The sequence below is a fragment of the Bidens hawaiensis genome, unplaced genomic scaffold (genome assembly GCF_021521415.1).
Source record: "Bidens hawaiensis isolate Kalapana, Puna unplaced genomic scaffold, B.hawaiensis_p1.1 tig00059342_1, whole genome shotgun sequence".
NCBI lineage: Eukaryota > Viridiplantae > Streptophyta > Magnoliopsida > Asterales > Asteraceae > Bidens > Bidens hawaiensis.
Window position 1 is genome coordinate 6,352 of NW_027500707.1, and position 17,938 is coordinate 24,289.

The window sequence follows — 17,938 nt, forward strand, 5'->3', positions numbered from 1 at the left end:
CAACGCCTGATCCACTTTTATCACATGATGGCTTTTGTGACTTTCGCATGTCATTTAACATTTCACTACCTTTGTTAAAAATTTGCTTATTATGTTCAACAGTTACCAACTTTTCTTTAAGAGACTCATTAACTAATTTAAACTATTTGATTCTTTTAAGAAAACATCAACCAAATGGTTTTTGTTCTAACATTTTATTTTTCAATGTTGACGATCTTAGTTTTCAAAAGATTATATTCAACAAGATCATTTTCTAATTGATTTGTCTTTTATTTTAAAACTTTGTCTTTGTTAATAACTTTTGAACTAAGATCACACAAGCCATCATATTGCACTTTTAAATCAACATAATTATCACGTGCATCACTATCACTATGTAAGTAGAGTCGAAAATCACCTCATTTTATCCAATAGCCATGGCACATGTTTCATTGTTGATTTTGGGTTCCTCTTCTTCATTATCAATCTAAACACCACTAACAAATGCTTTGGCTTTGTCATCTTTGGTGGGAGTTGACAATCACTAAATGAAATTATTAGGATCCTCGTATCTATAACAAAGTGTAGAGCAATAAATGCTATCATCCAACATCTTATTTTGTAATTTGAGGGGTCAACATTAGATGTTGTTCTAGTGTCTTAACATGTGAGGATTCATCATAAGTTGATGATTTTAGAGGGGTATACACTAACTTGACATAGTGTTGTTTCACATTGGGTTGGAAACTCTATCTTGATATAGAGTTAATTTGTTGTTAGGTAAATATTCAATATCTTGATATAGTGAGATTAGAACAATTGTAAAGCTAAGTACTCAGTATGCTTGGTGAAGAAGGTGACCACTTTCTTTTAAGAATGAGACGTTTGTATTGGTGATCCTTACCATTTTAGGATGACGTCTAGTGAAGAAAACCCTCGATTGGGGATCGGGGAGAGGACGAAGATTGAATTAGTTAGCATTCATTTGAACCTCTATAAATACGGTTGGGTCAAACAGCCCAAAGATGACAAACCCAAATACATGAAGACATCAAATGACAATAATTAGGCTGGAACAATGGAAGAGATTATCCGTAAAGTAAGTGTATAGTTGTTGTAGAGCAAATGCCTGAAGACTAAGTTTGAATTAGTCTTCTATTTATAGACTAATGGCCCGATGCCCAGTCCACTTTACATTGGACCTGCCAAATGCCAATATTGTCTTCAAATTTGGCTTCTTAAGGTTGGCCAACACATGTGAGAATCTATCTCTTTCACTTCCCACTTTTTCATGAAGTGAAAAGCATATTTTGCAATTTTGTTAAACCTGCTTTAGTTACTTTAACCAAAGCATTATAAGCATGGTGTTGGTATCATACCAAAAATACCAACACCAAATTTATGAAAAAATAAACATCGTATCGAATCTATAAGTACAATACCAATTCAATATCAGTACTATACCGAGACTCATTACCTAATGCTCACCCAACTATAGATATGTCATCTCCAATAGAATAATAATTAATGGGCTTGTCAACAAGTTATGCCGAATTTTAAATCATCAAGTTGCATAAAAACAAGTAAGATATTATTATTTCATTTTACACATTGCCATTTTGTTTTGTTTTGTTTTGTTTTGTTATGTTTAGTGGAGACTAGATAACAATAGCAATAGCAATAGCAATACAATAGCATCCCATATTCATATTCCCAATTCCCAGTCACTTTGTGGTGGTGGCCGGTGGCTGTCTAACCCCATCTCCGGCCATAATATCCACGTGTCAGCCCACCATTGGCCTACAAAACTAACTAGTACCTTCCTCACTTTCTCTCTCTCTCACTTACTACCAACTCCTACCTTTTTGAATAAAATCATCTAATATCTTCACCAAGACGCCATCTTTAGAGATTGATTGTTATATTTATAACACACAACCTTCAATTTCAATTTCAATTTTCCAATTCGATTAATAAAAGTTAGGGTTTATGTGTTCTTTACTGATTACACTCTTTTATTCCATCTGGGTATTTGTTATATTCCTCTGTCTAACAATCTTGAAACGTTTTGCAGGTTCAATTTCCATCTGGGTGTTTGATTTTTCGGCTGTTTCTTTAATCTGTTCATCTGGGTATTCATTGATTCTTGTTTTCTTTGATTTTGGGTGAAAAAGATTCGATTTTTACGATATTTTTTCAATCATCGCACTGTTTTATTGCCGTTTTGTGATGTTTTGAGTGAAAAGATTGAATCTTTTTGAGGGTTTTTGATTTTAGAACAATTGGGATAATGATGATGATGATGATGATGATGTGTTTGTGAAGATGAGGATCACAGGATTAATCTGAAGTTGCAGTATGAGTAATAGTAACAGGATCATAGAAGAAGGGGCATTTGATGATAATAATAATAGTAGTAGTGGGAATAATAATATTAATATTAATAATAACAATAATAGTAACAATAGTCTACATAAGTCTGGGACGGTTAAATCCGGGTCGGGTCGCTCGAAATCCGTTTGTTCAAATGGGTCGATCACGAGTTCTGACTGCACGATCGATGAACGGGTGCTTGTTGATCCAAAACTGTTGTTTATTGGAGCGAAAATTGGAGAAGGGGCTCATGGAAAGGTTTATGAAGGAAGGTGAGCAATTTTAAGTTTATGTTTTGTTTGGTTTTTAATCGACACTTTAAAGTCATTTTCTTTTCTTTTTAATCGATTTAAAGAACCATCTTCTTGGCTTTTGAATAAATTATGGTATTATAGATGCAACAGTTTTTTAGAATGTAAAAAGAACGGATATTGTTTTCATGAATGTAAGATTTTGAATAAATAATTGTATTACAGATGCGTTTCCGTCTTTCTTGGTTCATTTAATAGTAAACGAACGAACACGAACAAAGCATGTTTGTGTTTGTTCATTTAACTTTGACCAAACAAACGATTGACCATGAACTAAATGGACAAGTTTTCTTGTTCGTGTTCTTTCTTTAAGCAAATTTAAATGAATATATACAAACAAACGTTCACGAACATAATTGAACAATCATGTTTGTTCATTTAACTAAATGATCAAAATAGTTTGTTAATGAACATTCGTTTTTTTTAAATAAACGAACTTCCTGCCTAACGGTTCCTAAACGTTTTGCTAAATGTTCAGTTTGTTTACATGCTTAAGTGGATTATACTGAGTACGTTTATTATTTATTGAAATTGGTGTATAATAATGTGTTTTTGTAGGTACGGTGATCAAATTGTGGCAATAAAGGTTCTCAACCGTGGGAGCAAGACGGAAGAACGGGTTGCACTTGAAAGCCGTTTTGCTCGTGAAGTTACTATGATGTCTAGAGTGAAACATGACAACTTAGTCAAGGTAAACATACTTAGGCTTGTAAACGAACCAAATGAACACAAACATGACATGTTCGTGTCTGTTCATTTAACTTTAACTGAATAACGATCCAACACGGACAATTAAACGAACATGGTTTTCTTATTCATGTTCATTCGTTAAGTAAACGAATGCGTTCGTGCTCGTATATGTTTGTTTGTTAATACTATTAGCGAACGGTTCACGAACATAAACAAACGGACATAACTGAATTGTAGTGGGTCTAAAAAGTACTAACTGAATATATATATGAATGACCTTTATGCATGAAAATTAACGAACATAAATGAATGTAAACGAAGGATAACAAGCAAACATAAACAAACTTTCACGAACATAAATGAACGAACGAAACGTGTTCATGTTTGTTCGTTTCCGCAATATTGGTACTGGTTTTATTTAACTTTAACTGAACAAACAATCGAACACGAACAACTAAACGAATGGATTTTTTTGTTCTTTAAGAAAATGAGTGTCTTTGTGTTTGTTTTGTTAATAATGTTAACCCTTTTTTATTGAAAGGTAACTTGTTAGTAATGTTACCTAACGGTCCAAGAACATAAACGAACCGACATAACTGAATTGTAGAGGGTTTAAAAAAAATTTAACTGAATATATAAACAAACGAACTTAAAGACACATAAACTAATGAACATAAACGAACTTTCATGAACATAAATGAACAAATGACACATGTTTTCATGTTCGTCGTTTAACTAAATTAACAACAAATTTGTTCATTGCCGCGCGCTTATTAACATAAACAAGTACCTGCTGAACGGTTCACTAAACGTTAAGTTTGTTTACAGGCCTTTGCTTATTACAAGCTTTTAACTTAAAAAAAATGTGTGCTTTACTTTAGTTAGGGTTTGGATCAAATACAAATGAAATTAACGTGCTAAACGTGAGAATCAAATAGAGTAATTATATATGCAAGTAAAGTAATTATGTGATTACTCTATAATGTAATTATATAATTACTCTACTTGAATATATAATTACATAACTTGATTCTCACGTTTAGCACGTTAATTTCATTTGTACGTTAACTTTCCCCCTTTTGTTATTGTATTAAACTTTTATTATAATTTTGATATAGTTTATTGGAGCGTGTAAAGATCCTTTAATGGTGATTGTATCTGAATTACTACCGGGAATGTCACTCAGAAAATACTTGGGAAGTATTCGTCCAAATCAGTTAGACCTTCGTTTAGCTTTAAATTTTGCTCTCGATATTGCCCGAGCTATGGATTGTTTGCATGCAAATGGGATTATACACCGAGATTTAAAGCCTGGTATTTATTTATTTTTTTATCGCATTATGTCGCTTTTTTATTTGTAATATTGAATTTTATTTAAGACTGTTTTGTTGTGCGTTTTGAAAGCTATAAGTGATCTTGAATATAAAGTCACCAAAGTGTTTTTTTCATGCATAAAAACTCGTTAGGGATTTTATATAAATAAGTATTATTATTGAAATAATATAATATTTGCGATATATATGACACGCTACTTATTTAAGAACACTTTTTGACAAATAGTGTTTCCGTTCAACCTAACATGGACCCATTTCGATACACACAGAACAGAAACTACCCATTTTGATCCATACATAAATTACCCATTTTGACCTGTTTCGATCCACACATATTATACCCGTTTTGATCTCACTCAGAATGATCCATTTTGGACCTGTGTTGATCCACAGAAATGGCCCATTTTTTGACTCGTTTCGGTCTTTACAAAAGTGACTCGCTTTGATTCACACAGAAATTATCCGTTTGAACCCGTTTGATCCACACAGATTTTACCCATTTTGGCCTGTTAGAAATTACCCATTTTGACTCTTTTGATTCATACAGAAATTACACTTTTTGGCCCGTTACTCAACCACGTTCAATGCGTAGTGTTTGAAATTTTGATTATTTAAGTTAGTAATAGACAAAATTAAGGGTATACAAATGATATTACTCTACCCTTTGAAAAGTAGTTTTGTTGCACATTTTGATTGCTTAATCATATAATAGTCGGATATCAACTAGGTTCTCCAAACTTGAAACTGATTATTTCAATATTTTATTGCCTATATTTTATTTATTAATAATAATAATATGTTGATGCAGACAACTTGCTACTTACTGCAAATCAGAAGTCTGTGAAGCTTGCTGATTTTGGTCTTGCAAGGGAAGAAACCGTTACTGAAATGATGACAGCAGAGACTGGTACTTACCGTTGGATGGCACCCGAGGTTTGTGGTTAATAAATAATTCTTCTTTTCTTCTCATTAATTCAATTGTTTAGGTAAAATCAATTATTAGGTATTTGATTTGTAATTAATTTATCTTTTATTGATTAATTCTAATGTTTAGATATTTGTGAGCGTTTCTTAGCTAAAATTCTTTTGTTTAGAAAATAGGATATGGGTAAAATCCGAATTAGTGGTTTTAAGGCCTTGGTGGTAAAATCCATGTTTGAGTGCTTGACAAATTCTAATTATTTAGGGAAATAAAACGTGTAAAAAGATGTGTGTGGAAGCTCACAATTTTGGTTAAATAAGCATTTATTCAATTTGCAACCCAAAAAATAAACTTTAATTCTATAATTTACAGTTGTATAGCACAGTGACCTTGCGTCAAGGGGAGAAGAAACATTACAACAACAAAGTTGATGTTTATAGCTTCGGTATCGTGCTCTGGGAGTTAGTTACAAACCGAATGCCGTTTGAAGGCATGTCAAATTTGCAGGCTGCTTATGCTGCTGCTTTTAAGGTACCAAAATGGTTCTTTTATTTTAATAACCTATTTTACTTGCTTTTATGAATTTAGACACCATCTCTTAATAGCATGTTTTTGTTGATTTTTAGATAATCACTTAATTGAAAACGGATTATGTTTGTGTGTGTTGGGGTGGGGGGGTGGATCTGCATTTAAATTGATGTTTAATTTCACTTTCACATATATCATTCTAAAAGTTAAATTTTATATATTTGCTTTTCATTTTGATACATCTTATTTACCTTTTCAAAACACAAACTATCATATTTACCTGTTTCATAGAAAATTAAATGAAATTTAGTTACAAATGGGAAAAAAATAATATGTGGTAATTGATATTATTTTATTTATAAAACGTGTTTCATAGAAAATTAAATGAATTTTAGTTACAAATGGGGAAAAATAATATGTGGTAATTGATAATATTTTATTTATAAAACGTGTAAATATGGTATTTTTTTAGTGTTTTAGAATAATGTAGTTGGTTTTCTTTAAATTTTTTGTAATATATATATTCCAATTTGTGTAAGTATGCTTTTACAACAATAAAATCTCAAAATGTTATTATAATATATGAATTTTTTTTTATTATTTTTTTGTTTTAATATTTTGGGAAAAGTGGACACAATGTAAGTGAGTGTTCCCAATTAACCATTTTTTAAAGGAAAAAAAAAAATACTCAAGTGACCCACTAGGCCGTTGCAAACCTTGTGTTGCATTTTGACCCAGCTTTAAACGATTCACTCAATTGTTAGCCTGGTCAAAACTCTTTTATTGATTTCACAGGTCACTCGGTGTTTTCCCATTTTCTAAATGTGTTTCATTTCACAAATACTGGTTTTACAAAGTTGATAAAAGTAGGTTAACTTGCTTGTAAGTGAGCGGAGCCCGAGCCAAGGTAAGCTTGGCTCGTTGGCTCACTCATTAGGCAAGTGTTGCTGGCCCGTTGGCTCGTTTAATTAAAACCTGAATATAATATATATTATTATGTATACATCGACATGTGTAAAAATATTAAAATAATTTCTTTTAAATAAATGGCTTGGCTCGAGCTTTTATAAATAAATGGGCCAAGCTGGCTCGGTTCTGTTTGTAAATGAGTCGAGCTGCCAAGCCCGAGCCTAATCTGACTCGGCTCAGCTCAGCTAATTTACAAACTGATCCTGTACAACCCGTTATCTCGTTGCACCCTGTACACTAAGACTTGTACCATTATTTATCTAACCCTCTTAACTCATAAAACAGCAAGAAAGGCCGATTCTTTCAGACGACATCTCGCCTGAGCTTGCGTTCATCATCCAATCATGTTGGGTTGAAGACCCGAACCTAAGGCCAAGCTTTGACCAAATCATCCGCATGCTCAACGCGTTTGTCTTCACCCTCCCGCCACCACCACCCTCGCCGTCGCGAGAAGAATCTGACAGCGGCGATGATGCAGCCCCTGGTACCGAGCTTTCTGCACGCTCAAGACGGAAGTTTTCTTTTCTTCGCCAGATTTTTGCTGCCAAAAAGACCAAGAACTCGCAATGACCGTATAAAAGATTGGATCTTTGATTGGAATATGTGAATCTTGATGGAAAGAATATTGAATATGTTAAAAAAGATTGTGGTAGGAGGATAGATATGGGTTGTAAATGAGGCACTCATAAAACTCTAGATTTTTCGCTTATGTTAATATGATCAATGTATGCTTTAGTTTAGGTTATGTCATGTGTTTAATGGCGATGTGCAAGCTTTGTTGCATGAGGCACAAGTTATCATTGCGTGTCGGTTTTGCATATATCAGTGACTTTGCATATATATAGTTACCCAGGCTCAGTTTGGTGTCTGGGATTTTGAGTCGGGCCGGGGCGAGTTGGACTAGACTTTGTCAGGTCGAGTTATATACTTGTATATCTATACTATATATAATACACCAAACAAGGGCAAATTGATTTTAAAGGATTTACAATTGCTAATGCATAATCTACATGTGTTAGTAAGGGTAAACTTGTCTTTTAAACACAATTCATTCAACTTACAAGTTTGGTCTATCATCTTTAACCATATTATGTTTTTAATTTAAACATTAAACTAACTTCCCACCCATGATTTTTAAACGACTATAGCATTTTCATACGTTAATATTTTTATAAAAAAATTACATCATAAAAACGAGCATTTTATTCTCTTTAATTTGAATATGATATTGTTATAATTTTTTTTTCAATTTAAATAAATTAATATGTTACGTATGGGTGTTTAGTGTCGGTTTTGATGGTTTTAAGTGAAACTTGTGAGCCCAACCGTTAATACTGATTTTTTGTCGTCCAAAACCAAACTCAACCATTGAAAGTTGAAACCGAAGCGTTACCAACGGCTTGGTTCCAGTTTGGTTTCACAGTTTAAACTTTAATAATAAATTTAGTTTAATATAATTATTAATATAAATCTACCATCAATTATAACTAAACACCAACATAATATGATACTTGAGAGGATCATAAATAAAGAATAATAATTTTAGCCACATAAATGGTAAATACTAATGGAAGATCTAGGACGCGAAATGATAACAACAAATATCACAAAAAGAATCATATTGCAATTAGGTTAATTTAAAATTTTATAGCCAAGTTATTTGTAATACAAGGATTTATGTTCAATTACATTTTAACTATATCTAATATATATAACTAAACCAGGGCCGTCCCCGAGAATGTATCGGTCTTGATGGGCCCCGTGCGAGTAAAAAAATAAGCCCTCATATAAACTTCTACACACACACACAATCAATGATTGAATGTTAAGAGTGATACCATTAACAAAACAATACTATTGTAGATTTATAAACGAATAACCCTAATTAATCAATTTCAACTTTCAAGACATAATCTCATACCAATACCTCATAATTGACCTTCACGGAATCAAAGTTAGAAACAATTTCAATTGACCAGAGTTCATATAACAGCCAATTTTGCGTGCGTAGTTCGGAATAATGTATATAAAATGGGAGTAATGGAAACTGTTAGTAATTTAATAGTTTGGATCAAAATTCAACAAGACTTAATCAAAGGGGGTGTTTTGGAAATTTTATTTTTGTAGTTTGGAAACAAATAAATTAGGAAGCAAATTAGAAGGACCAAATTGAAACTTTTGTCAATTAATTCCACCCTAGCCGTAACCACCTTCTCCTGTCTCCATTTTTGTTCGCAGCTTGTACCGACTCGACGATTTCAAAGTCTTTCTCCGTCAATCTTCGTCCACATTAGTTCTAATTAATCTATTGTACATGCTAAAACCATTTTGGCCCCCAGGTTCACGGGCCCCGTGCGGCTGCACGGCTTGCACAGCCCTAGATACGGCCCTGAACTAAACATATCTAATAACTAAAGGATTTTAAGGTTTTAACCGAACCATAAACACTCATATTTGTTACGTGATTGATTAATAGGATCAAACACCCGCTGCGTCGTGCGGACACCCGTCTAGTAACATATTACGACTATAACCAAATTTTTTGAACAATTTGATATAACATGCACACCTTAACATTTATATAAAAACAATACATGAGAAAGCAAGGAGATTATACAATTATATATTTATATTTCCTTTTTATTGTACTTTTAATGGGATTTAATCAGTATTGGTTTCTTCATAGATCTTCAAACTGACCACCTTGAAACGTTTGGCCAAACTTCCAACCAGAAGGTGCCACGTGATAGCTGGTAACAGATTTTCCATCACTCGCTGTTACTTTAAAAGAGAGGCTTTGACCATCGAGATACGAGTTGCTTTGCCAATTTTGACCCCAGTTTCTAGTCATTTTTTGCCACCCTGTTTTCGACCCTTTGATCGAGACATCATGGATATCCCCAGCACCGCCGACGTTGGTGATCAAAACCAAGTTGAAGTAAGAGTGGCCGTTGATTGTGAACCTCATTCCTCCTCTCTTTATACATGGCACCCTATAAAAATTCATCACAAATTTAAATAAGAATAGTTTTATTTCTTATAAAAACATTACAAATAGACAAAATAGCAAAAGATGTTCTTTATATTTAATCGTTTTTTCAGTGGACGTCCTTTAGTAAAAGAAATAGAAGAAAACATCATTTACATTTAGAAACTCTATCACATTATGTCCTTTGATCCTAACCCATTTAACTTTTCTCGTTAAATCTGGTCATGTGCACACATGAGGGTATTTTGGTCATTTTACTATTGAAATATAATCATCTTTAGGTTAGTGAATGGTTCAGAGTTAATATTTTTTTTAATCTGCAATAATAAAATGACCAAAATACCCCCATGTGTAGGGCACATGACCATATTTAACAGAAAAAGTTAACTGTGTTAGGGTCAAAGGACATAATGTGATATAGTTTTTAAATGTAAAAGATGTTTTTTGTCATTTCTTTTGCCAAAGAGCATTCACTGAAAAAAACGATTAAACATAAAGGATGTTTTTTTGCCATTTTGTCTTACAAATAAAATAAGAGTAAATTACGGTTTTAGTTCCTATAAAATATATCACAAACTGAAATAAGAGTAAACTCTTTCAATTAAATCAAGAAAAATATCGGTTAAAGTTCTTGCAAAACCACATGAACAAAAACCGTAATGTTTAAATACTACCAATCAGTTTAGTCCAAACATGACCCATTATCCAACCCGTTTATCGTAACGTCTCATACCTCCTATAAGCAACAGGGACGATCCCAGCACGGTATTTTGCAATCTTCAAGAAAGCCGGTTGTGACAAATCAAAGTGGCGGAGTGGTGGGTTGCACCACCCGCCATTGTCATTGGCGAGCGCATAATTTGGGGGGCAGTAGTTGGTGGCCGTGATGGTGATGATACCATGAATGCACCATTGTGGATCGTTGACACACCGCAACTGGAAGCAAGAACCGCAGCTCAAACCGTTGTTGAAGAGGGCAGTGCTCAAAGCCGCGGTGTTTGTGCCGTAGCCGTCGCTGTAGAGGTTGCCGTAGCCACATGCACCACCTGTATATATATGCATTAAAATTGGTCACAATAAAGTTAGTTACTAAAGAGAAGAATGGGTACCACTAGTACGTGAAGAAGAAAAATGTACCCATAAAGCTGGCTTAAAAATATAAATATATTTAGTAGCTATTTATATCAATCAAAATGTAAATTAGACAAAATCAGGTGAAAGGAGTCAATGGGCGGTCGACGAGCTAAATTATTATTATTTAAAAATGCTCGTTCGATTTCGGCTCGGTTTGGAAATGAGCCATTCGTCTCGGTTCGGTTTGAAAGCAAGCCAAGCACGAGCAAAGCCTCGCTCGGTTCGGTCCGGTTCGTTTGTGCTCTAATGGTTTTTTATTTATTAATATTATATATTTTATATGTATACGTATTAAAAATATAATATTTTCAAAGTTTTTAAAATTTTAAAGTTCAAATTTAAACCATGGACGCTCGTTTTATATATGTTTTCTTGTTCACCTTGAGTTTTAGTTATTTTAGAGTTGTAAGTCTTGAATTAATGATATTTTGAAACTTTAGAAATTTAAAATTAAAAATATTGCACGAAATCAAGCCGAACCAAGCCGCTCAGTTTCAAACCAAACCAAGTTCAAGCATAAAAATGTCGCTCGTTTCTTTAAATTCAATCCGCTCGGTTTGGTTCGATTTCAAACCACACCAAATATGAGCAAGGATGTGTTCGGTTCGTTTTATATATGTTTTCTTGTTCACCTTGAGTTTTAGTTATTTTAGAGTTGTAAGTCTTGAATTAATGATATTTTGAAACTTTAGAAATTTAAAATTAAAAATATTGCACGAAATCAAGCCGAACCAAGCCACTCAGTTTCAAACCAAACCAAGTTCAAGCATAAAAATGTCGCTCGTTTATTTAAATTCAATCCGCTCGGTTTGGTTCGATTTCAAACCACACCAAATATGAGCAAGGATGTGTTCGGTTCGGCTCGGTTCGTGAACAAACTTAGTATAAAGTTCAATTAAAATAGCTAAATAATATGAGTTATGTTGTATGTAAAAATTCTAATTAAAAATACGTAAATTAAATATAGATGTATACGATTATAAATAATAAACTATAACCTGAGTTAAGCTTGAACTTAAAAACTACTCATGTGTCAAACTTGAGTTGTAGAAATGTGGCTTGAGATGAACCGGTCATTTCAAACTTGATCTCTAATAAGTTAAACGAGTCGAGTTCTAGCCTAGTTAAGATTGAACTCAACTCGATTCCTTTATCTCTAGTGGAATTCTATTAGCAACATTAGTTAAAAAGTTCTAATCCGGCCGACCACTTATTTGTATTTTTTTTTGGTATATAATGCATGCTCATTCGGTAAGATAATTTATTCTCTTTTGGCAGAAAATATCAGAGAATGAATTAATGAAGTTGATTAAAAAGTGACCAGTGGAAAATTCATTATTGCCAACCAACAACAGTATAATCTTTTACCGGTTTTTGGTTTAAAAAAACTTATATGTATATCCAAAATGACATGATATAATGACATATTATGACTTGTAGTTAATAATAATAATAAGTGACACGTGGAAATTACACATACCCATGGTGCCAGATGCATCTTCTCCACCGTAAAAGGTTGCATGAGCCTTTTGCCAACCACCTTTTAACCCATGGGTGGTACGGAAACACAAGAGGATCATACTTAAAAGCAAGAGAAAATTCATTATTATAGTTATAAATTCACAATGAGGAGAGAGAGAGAGAGATGGTTTGAAAGAGGAGAGAAATATGAAGGTATAAATAGGGGAGATAATCTATAAAGACCAAAGAGTAGATGAAGAAGTAAGTATGCATGTAGTGGAATCACGTTTGCAGCCGGCAAAAAAGTCACAATAATTCAAATTTTGACTTATATTAATAATATGCAATCTTTGAATTCATTAAAGTTAAACTTTGGCTATACTGTGAAATTCGGTTATATACTACAAAGGGTACTATAAATTAGGCAGTTGGATTCGTGGGATCGTGTCGACTTTGGCTCAATAAATCGCTTAAGCCCCCAAATGTTTTAGACGCCCGTTTAAAAAAAATACTCTATATAGCGTTTGTTATGTTAACTTTGATCCTTTTGATGAATAATTTTGTTTATAGCTTAATGATAAAGTGTCCCGTTGCAAGAGGAAGAAACATTGAATTATGGGTCTCATCAAACTCAGATAACTCTTAAACGAGTTATAACATTTTATTAAATTAAAAATTAATCTTATCAAATATTTGATATGAAAGTCCTATAAAATAGGGATATACTAAAAATTTATATTCTGTTTAAAAAGAAAATAACACCAACAACATTTTTACTATAAAATTGTTTCTTAATTACCCCCACGTCCCAAACATCACGTAAGGCATCATTGAAGGACATTAGAGGACTCATCGTTCTTAATGAAAGTTGTCTCGCCATCCCGAACAACACATGAGTAAATCTGACATATTTGTAACATATGATTCTTTCATACTAACAACATTGTTACTTTATACTAAGAACCTACAAATTTATTCTTATTGCCAAAATGGAGACTCGTATGTCTCCATCCTGGATTATGAGTGCCCGAGTAAGTTCTTACGAGAAGTAACCACCTTGAAATTACTCCCACGTAAACATGTTTGACTGTGAGAATTTTCATACATATCAAATGCGGTCAAAACACATTGATAATATTTGAGACTAGACATTGTTTGTGATTATGGTAATAAGTGTAAATTAGAAAAGAGGGAATACATAACCAATTGTTTATGTTTATGGTAATAAGTGTAAATTAGAAAAGAGGGAATACATAACCAATTGTTTATGATTATGATAATAAGTCAAATGAGAAAAGAGGAATACATAACCGGTGCATATTATGGTAAATAATCGAATACAATAATCTTGTATCCTGCATTTCTTACGTGATATTTTACATCTTTGATTTCAAAAACACACTAACCCTATAATCAAAACTACGCGAGCTGGCTGTCGTCCACCTCTGCCCCAGTGATTCTGTGCACCTTCACCATCCGATGATTTCGTCCACCGTCGAAACCATCATCCACTGTTGTGAGACAAGCATCAGCGTGAGATAATCACCGTCGTTTTTTGTTCACATATCTGTTTAGCTATTTGATAAGAATTGAAATTGGAACTGAAGTCAGTTGATCAATTAAACTTTGAATTTTATCTAATTCATCATCAATTTGAAACGCCAATCGATAATTAAAATTGGAATTAAAGCTAATTAATCAGTTAAACTTTGAGATTGATCAAATTAATCATCAGTTTGAAGCGTCAATCGATTAGTTTGACTTTGAGTGATGGAATTAAACCTTAACAGTGTTAGGTTTAAACATTGAACGTTTTAGGTTTTAACCTTAAACATTTTAGGGTTTAACATTAAATGTTTTTGGTTTTGAAATTTGATTTGAGCATATTTATTTTTTAACCTTGAGCGTGATTCACATACCTAATATGCGTTAAGCGATTGTGATACGTTAACTATCACCATACGATTAATAAATAGAATTCATTTTAATATAGTTATTTTATGTGATTGATAAAGTTTTTACCAAGATCATGCATGTGACCAATATCCGGAGCTTTGATACGATGAAAAGGTTACACATCAGCAAAACAACACGTCACTACATTAACTTTTGTATTTTTTGCTGACACGTGAACTGCAATGAGTTGAAAAGTACACGTCAGCAAATCTAGGTGTTTGGTTAACTCATGTGAAGCAATCTCATCTACACTCCCCGCTTTTCCACCAAACACAGTTTTTGCCACATCATCTTAAAAGTAACTACATGACTCATCTTACACTTTTTATCAATAAATGTAAAATTAACTTGCAATTTTATTTATTGTTTAAAATCATTATTTGGACTTAAAAATAGGGTTAATTACAAATAAGCTATTGTGTTCGTGCATCCATTATCATATATTGTATTCAAGTCAAATTTACTTTATATTTAATAATAATAAAACTATTAATACATTAATATTTAAATATAATTATTCTATATGTTTTAATGTTCATAATGCTCATATATCACATTTTTATAGTCTTTTAAAACATTTGAGCATTAACAAATTTGTCAAACTAGGCTGGTCTAGAATAGTTTGGATCAATGCGGATTTTGAGTAACATGAGTTAGGTGAAAAGAAACTTTTCTAAAAGTATCAATTTACTTTGGCTCAAATCCTAAAAGAAGGAGCCGGATTGAAATGAGTATTCTATATATATCAAAGTAAGTTACTTACAATATCTTTTTACCGTGGCAATAGTGGAGGTGGGTGTAATGGCCACAGTGATGGGGCAACTAGGGAGTGGTGTTGTTGGCACGTCAGTGGTCGAGCCAGAGGCGACAATAGTGGTAGCAAGTTCAATGGGTGGTAGGTGAGTCGGTGGTGTTGTGGCAACGCTAGTTGGGTGTTGGTGGTTGAGTGATGGCTAGGGGTGCAACAAGCTGAGCCGAGCCCGAGCGTGACTAGGCTAGAGCTTGGTCTTGTTTTAACTTATGCGAGCTCAAGCTCCAGCTCGGCTCGTGGGTTGGAAACGATAGTTCTCCCGTGTTCATCTAATGGTACCATGAAAACTGCGGAATAGACCGACAAGACGGTTAATGATCCACACATACAAATAAACAGCCAAGTCTACGTCCTCAACACATGGGATACTGCGCGACTAAAGTTCATAAACAAGTTTAAGACTCTAAGTTTGTATGAACACATGAACATCCCAAAACGTTAAAAGCAAAAAGGGATTAGGTACGAGATTACTCACTTGATAAACGATGCGGTGTAAGATAAAGCAAGAACCAACTTTAAACAAGCACAAGTTAACCTATAATTAAAGATTATTGTTTTAACGATTGGTTTTAAGTCTTGAATATAAGTTAGCATAATTAATAAGTAAATTATTATATATATATATTACCGGAAAAGCAGGGCAGAACAGGGAGGAAGACGGAGGCAGAGAGGGAGGCGGCAGAGAGAGCAAGGAGGAGGACAGGAGAGATTAAGTGTTTTGTGTGTGTAGTGTTAGGAAAATAATATTATTATTTATAGAGAAACCCTAGGGAACACAATCCCTAGAAAAAGGGGAAAAGATCTCAAAAAGCAAAAGATTCCAAAAGCAAAAGATATGGAAAGATATGGCAGCTGCAGAGGCAAGATAAAGCTGACAGGGAACAGTAAAAAGGCATGGGCGGTCAGAAAAAGGTACTGGTCAAGCATGGCAAAAGCAGATTCTCAAAAGATTATGTCAGTCACTTTATCTGTCAACCAATGGGGTTGGTGCGCATGCTGCGCCGAAAGTAACTTTTCAGACATAAAGCAGATTAGGTCAACAGCTCAAAAGATAAGACAACACAAAAGCAACGGCTAGATTCAACAGAAGAAAACTCAAAAGGGTTCAGCGCGAGAAGGCTAAGGCGCGAAGGCATACACAGAAGGTCAAGAGAGCGCGAGCGCGAAGGCAGACAGAACTAACCTTAACGCGTCGCGGAAAGAACTTCATTTCTTAGCGCGCCGCGGGAGGAACTAAAATTCCTAGCGCGCCGCGGGAAGAACTATAATTCTTCGCGCGTCGAGGGATGAACTACGATTCTTAGCGCGCTGCGAGAAGAACTACAAATCCTTAGCGCGTCGCGGGAAGAACTACTGTTCTTAGCGCGCTGCGAGAAGAATTACAATTCTTAGCGCGCTGCGAGAAGAGTTCGTCTCGCGTATCGCTGAAACAGGTGGTCTTCACGCAGGATTCCTTGTAAGGGGTCTGGCGCGTGGAGCTGCGCAGACAACCTTAGGCGGGAAGGAACAAAGGACAAGCAAAGAGTTAGAAGAAAAAGAGGGAAACAAGGCTTAAGGGCGGGACGGCGACAAGAGGGAAAAGAAGGCGGAAAGAGAGAAGGAGAGGGACGGGACGGCGGAAAGAAAGAGAGAGAAAGAGGCGGGAAGGAAAATATATTATTATTATTAAAAGTAAAATATAAGTATAAATAAATATTAAATCATAAAAGAAAGAGATCGGGTCAGAGAAACGGGTACCTGGGTCGGGTCGGATCGGGCAGATGTCACAGTCTCCCCTACTTTAAGAAATTTCGTCCCGAATTTTATCTCGAAGTAGGTTGCGCAGAGAACAGGTGCGGGTACTTGATCTTCATTTGATCTTCCCTTTCCCATGTAAACTCGGCTCCGCGCTTGGACTCCCAGCGAACTTTAACAATAGGGATACGACTGCGCTTGGTTTGCTTAACCTCGCGATCCATAATCTCAACAGGCTTCTCAACGAAATGCATAGTTTCATCAACTTGAACTTCATCAAGTGGAATGTGAAGGTTCTCGTCAGCTAAACACTTCTTGAGATTGGATACATGGAACGTTGGATGCACATTACTGAGCGCGGGCGGCAGGTCAAGTCTGTAGGCAACTTTTCCTACACGCGCGAGAATCTTGAATGGACCAACATAACGAGGAGCAAGCTTACCTTTCTTCCTAAAGCGGACAACACCTTTCCAAGGCGACACTTTGAGGAGGACAAGATCACCAACTTGAAATTCGAGAGGCTTTCGCCTACGATCTGCGTAACTCTTCTGTCGGCTTCTGGCTGTCAGCAGATGATCACGGATCTTGGCGATTTTATCGGTTGTCTCTTGAACAAGTTCGGGTCCTGTGATTTGAGTTTCACCCACTTCGCTCCAACAAATCGGGGAGCGGCACTTACGACCGTAAAGTGCTTCAAATGGGGCCATACCGATACTGGAATGATAGCTGTTATTATAAGAGAACTCA

General features: G+C 34.6%; 2 protein-coding genes across 5 annotated transcripts; one reads left to right on the top strand and one right to left on the bottom strand.

The window, feature by feature from the left end:
• The first annotated feature begins 1,380 nt into the window (after positions 1–1,380).
• On the top strand, positions 1,381–8,012 carry LOC143602679 (serine/threonine-protein kinase STY13-like). Of its 4 annotated transcripts, XM_077079714.1 has the most exons (8): positions 1,688–1,958; positions 2,054–2,111; positions 2,305–2,624; positions 3,222–3,354; positions 4,472–4,667; positions 5,496–5,620; positions 5,982–6,140; positions 7,392–8,012. In XM_077079714.1, the coding sequence occupies exons 3-8, from the start codon at positions 2,338–2,340 to the stop codon at positions 7,674–7,676; spliced, it is 1,185 nt and encodes a 394-aa protein (XP_076935829.1). In that variant the 5' UTR covers positions 1,688–1,958; positions 2,054–2,111; positions 2,305–2,337; the 3' UTR covers positions 7,677–8,012. The 4 variants fall into 4 exon arrangements, with proteins under 4 accessions (XP_076935827.1, XP_076935829.1, XP_076935826.1 ...); XM_077079712.1 differs by lacking the exon at positions 1,688–1,958 and adding an exon at positions 1,381–1,562 and having other exon boundaries at positions 2,054–2,624; XM_077079711.1 differs by having other exon boundaries at positions 2,054–2,624.
• Positions 8,013–9,749: 1,737 nt separating this feature from the next.
• Positions 9,750–12,842, bottom strand: LOC143602682 (expansin-A10-like). The gene is made up of 3 exons (XM_077079716.1): positions 12,710–12,842; positions 10,829–11,141; positions 9,750–10,099 (listed from the first exon to the last, which is right to left on the bottom strand). Exons 1-3 carry the CDS (start codon positions 12,831–12,833, stop codon positions 9,787–9,789), a joined length of 750 nt encoding a protein of 249 aa, XP_076935831.1. The 5' UTR covers positions 12,834–12,842; the 3' UTR covers positions 9,750–9,786.
• Between the last annotated feature and the right edge of the window lie 5,096 nt (positions 12,843–17,938).

What these genes read in the sequence shown, in the direction of transcription:
- LOC143602679 (XM_077079712.1), top strand. Translation starts at nt 2,338, where the DNA reads ATGAGTAATAGTAACAGGATCATAGAAGAAGGGGCATTTGATGATAAT. An exon ending in AACATGACAACTTAGTCAAG is followed by an intron (nt 3,355 to 4,471) that starts GTAAACATACTT and finishes ATTTTGATATAG; the next exon opens with TTTATTGGAGCGTGTAAAGA. An exon ending in ACCGTTGGATGGCACCCGAG is followed by an intron (nt 5,621 to 5,981) that starts GTTTGTGGTTAA and finishes TATAATTTACAG; the next exon opens with TTGTATAGCACAGTGACCTT.
- LOC143602682 (XM_077079716.1), bottom strand. Translation starts at nt 12,833, where the DNA reads ATGAATTTTCTCTTGCTTTTAAGTATGATCCTCTTGTGTTTCCGTACC. An exon ending in AGATGCATCTGGCACCATGG is followed by an intron (nt 11,142 to 12,709) that starts GTATGTGTAATT and finishes ATATATATACAG; the next exon opens with GTGGTGCATGTGGCTACGGC. An exon ending in GTCCCTGTTGCTTATAGGAG is followed by an intron (nt 10,100 to 10,828) that starts GTATGAGACGTT and finishes GAATTTTTATAG; the next exon opens with GGTGCCATGTATAAAGAGAG.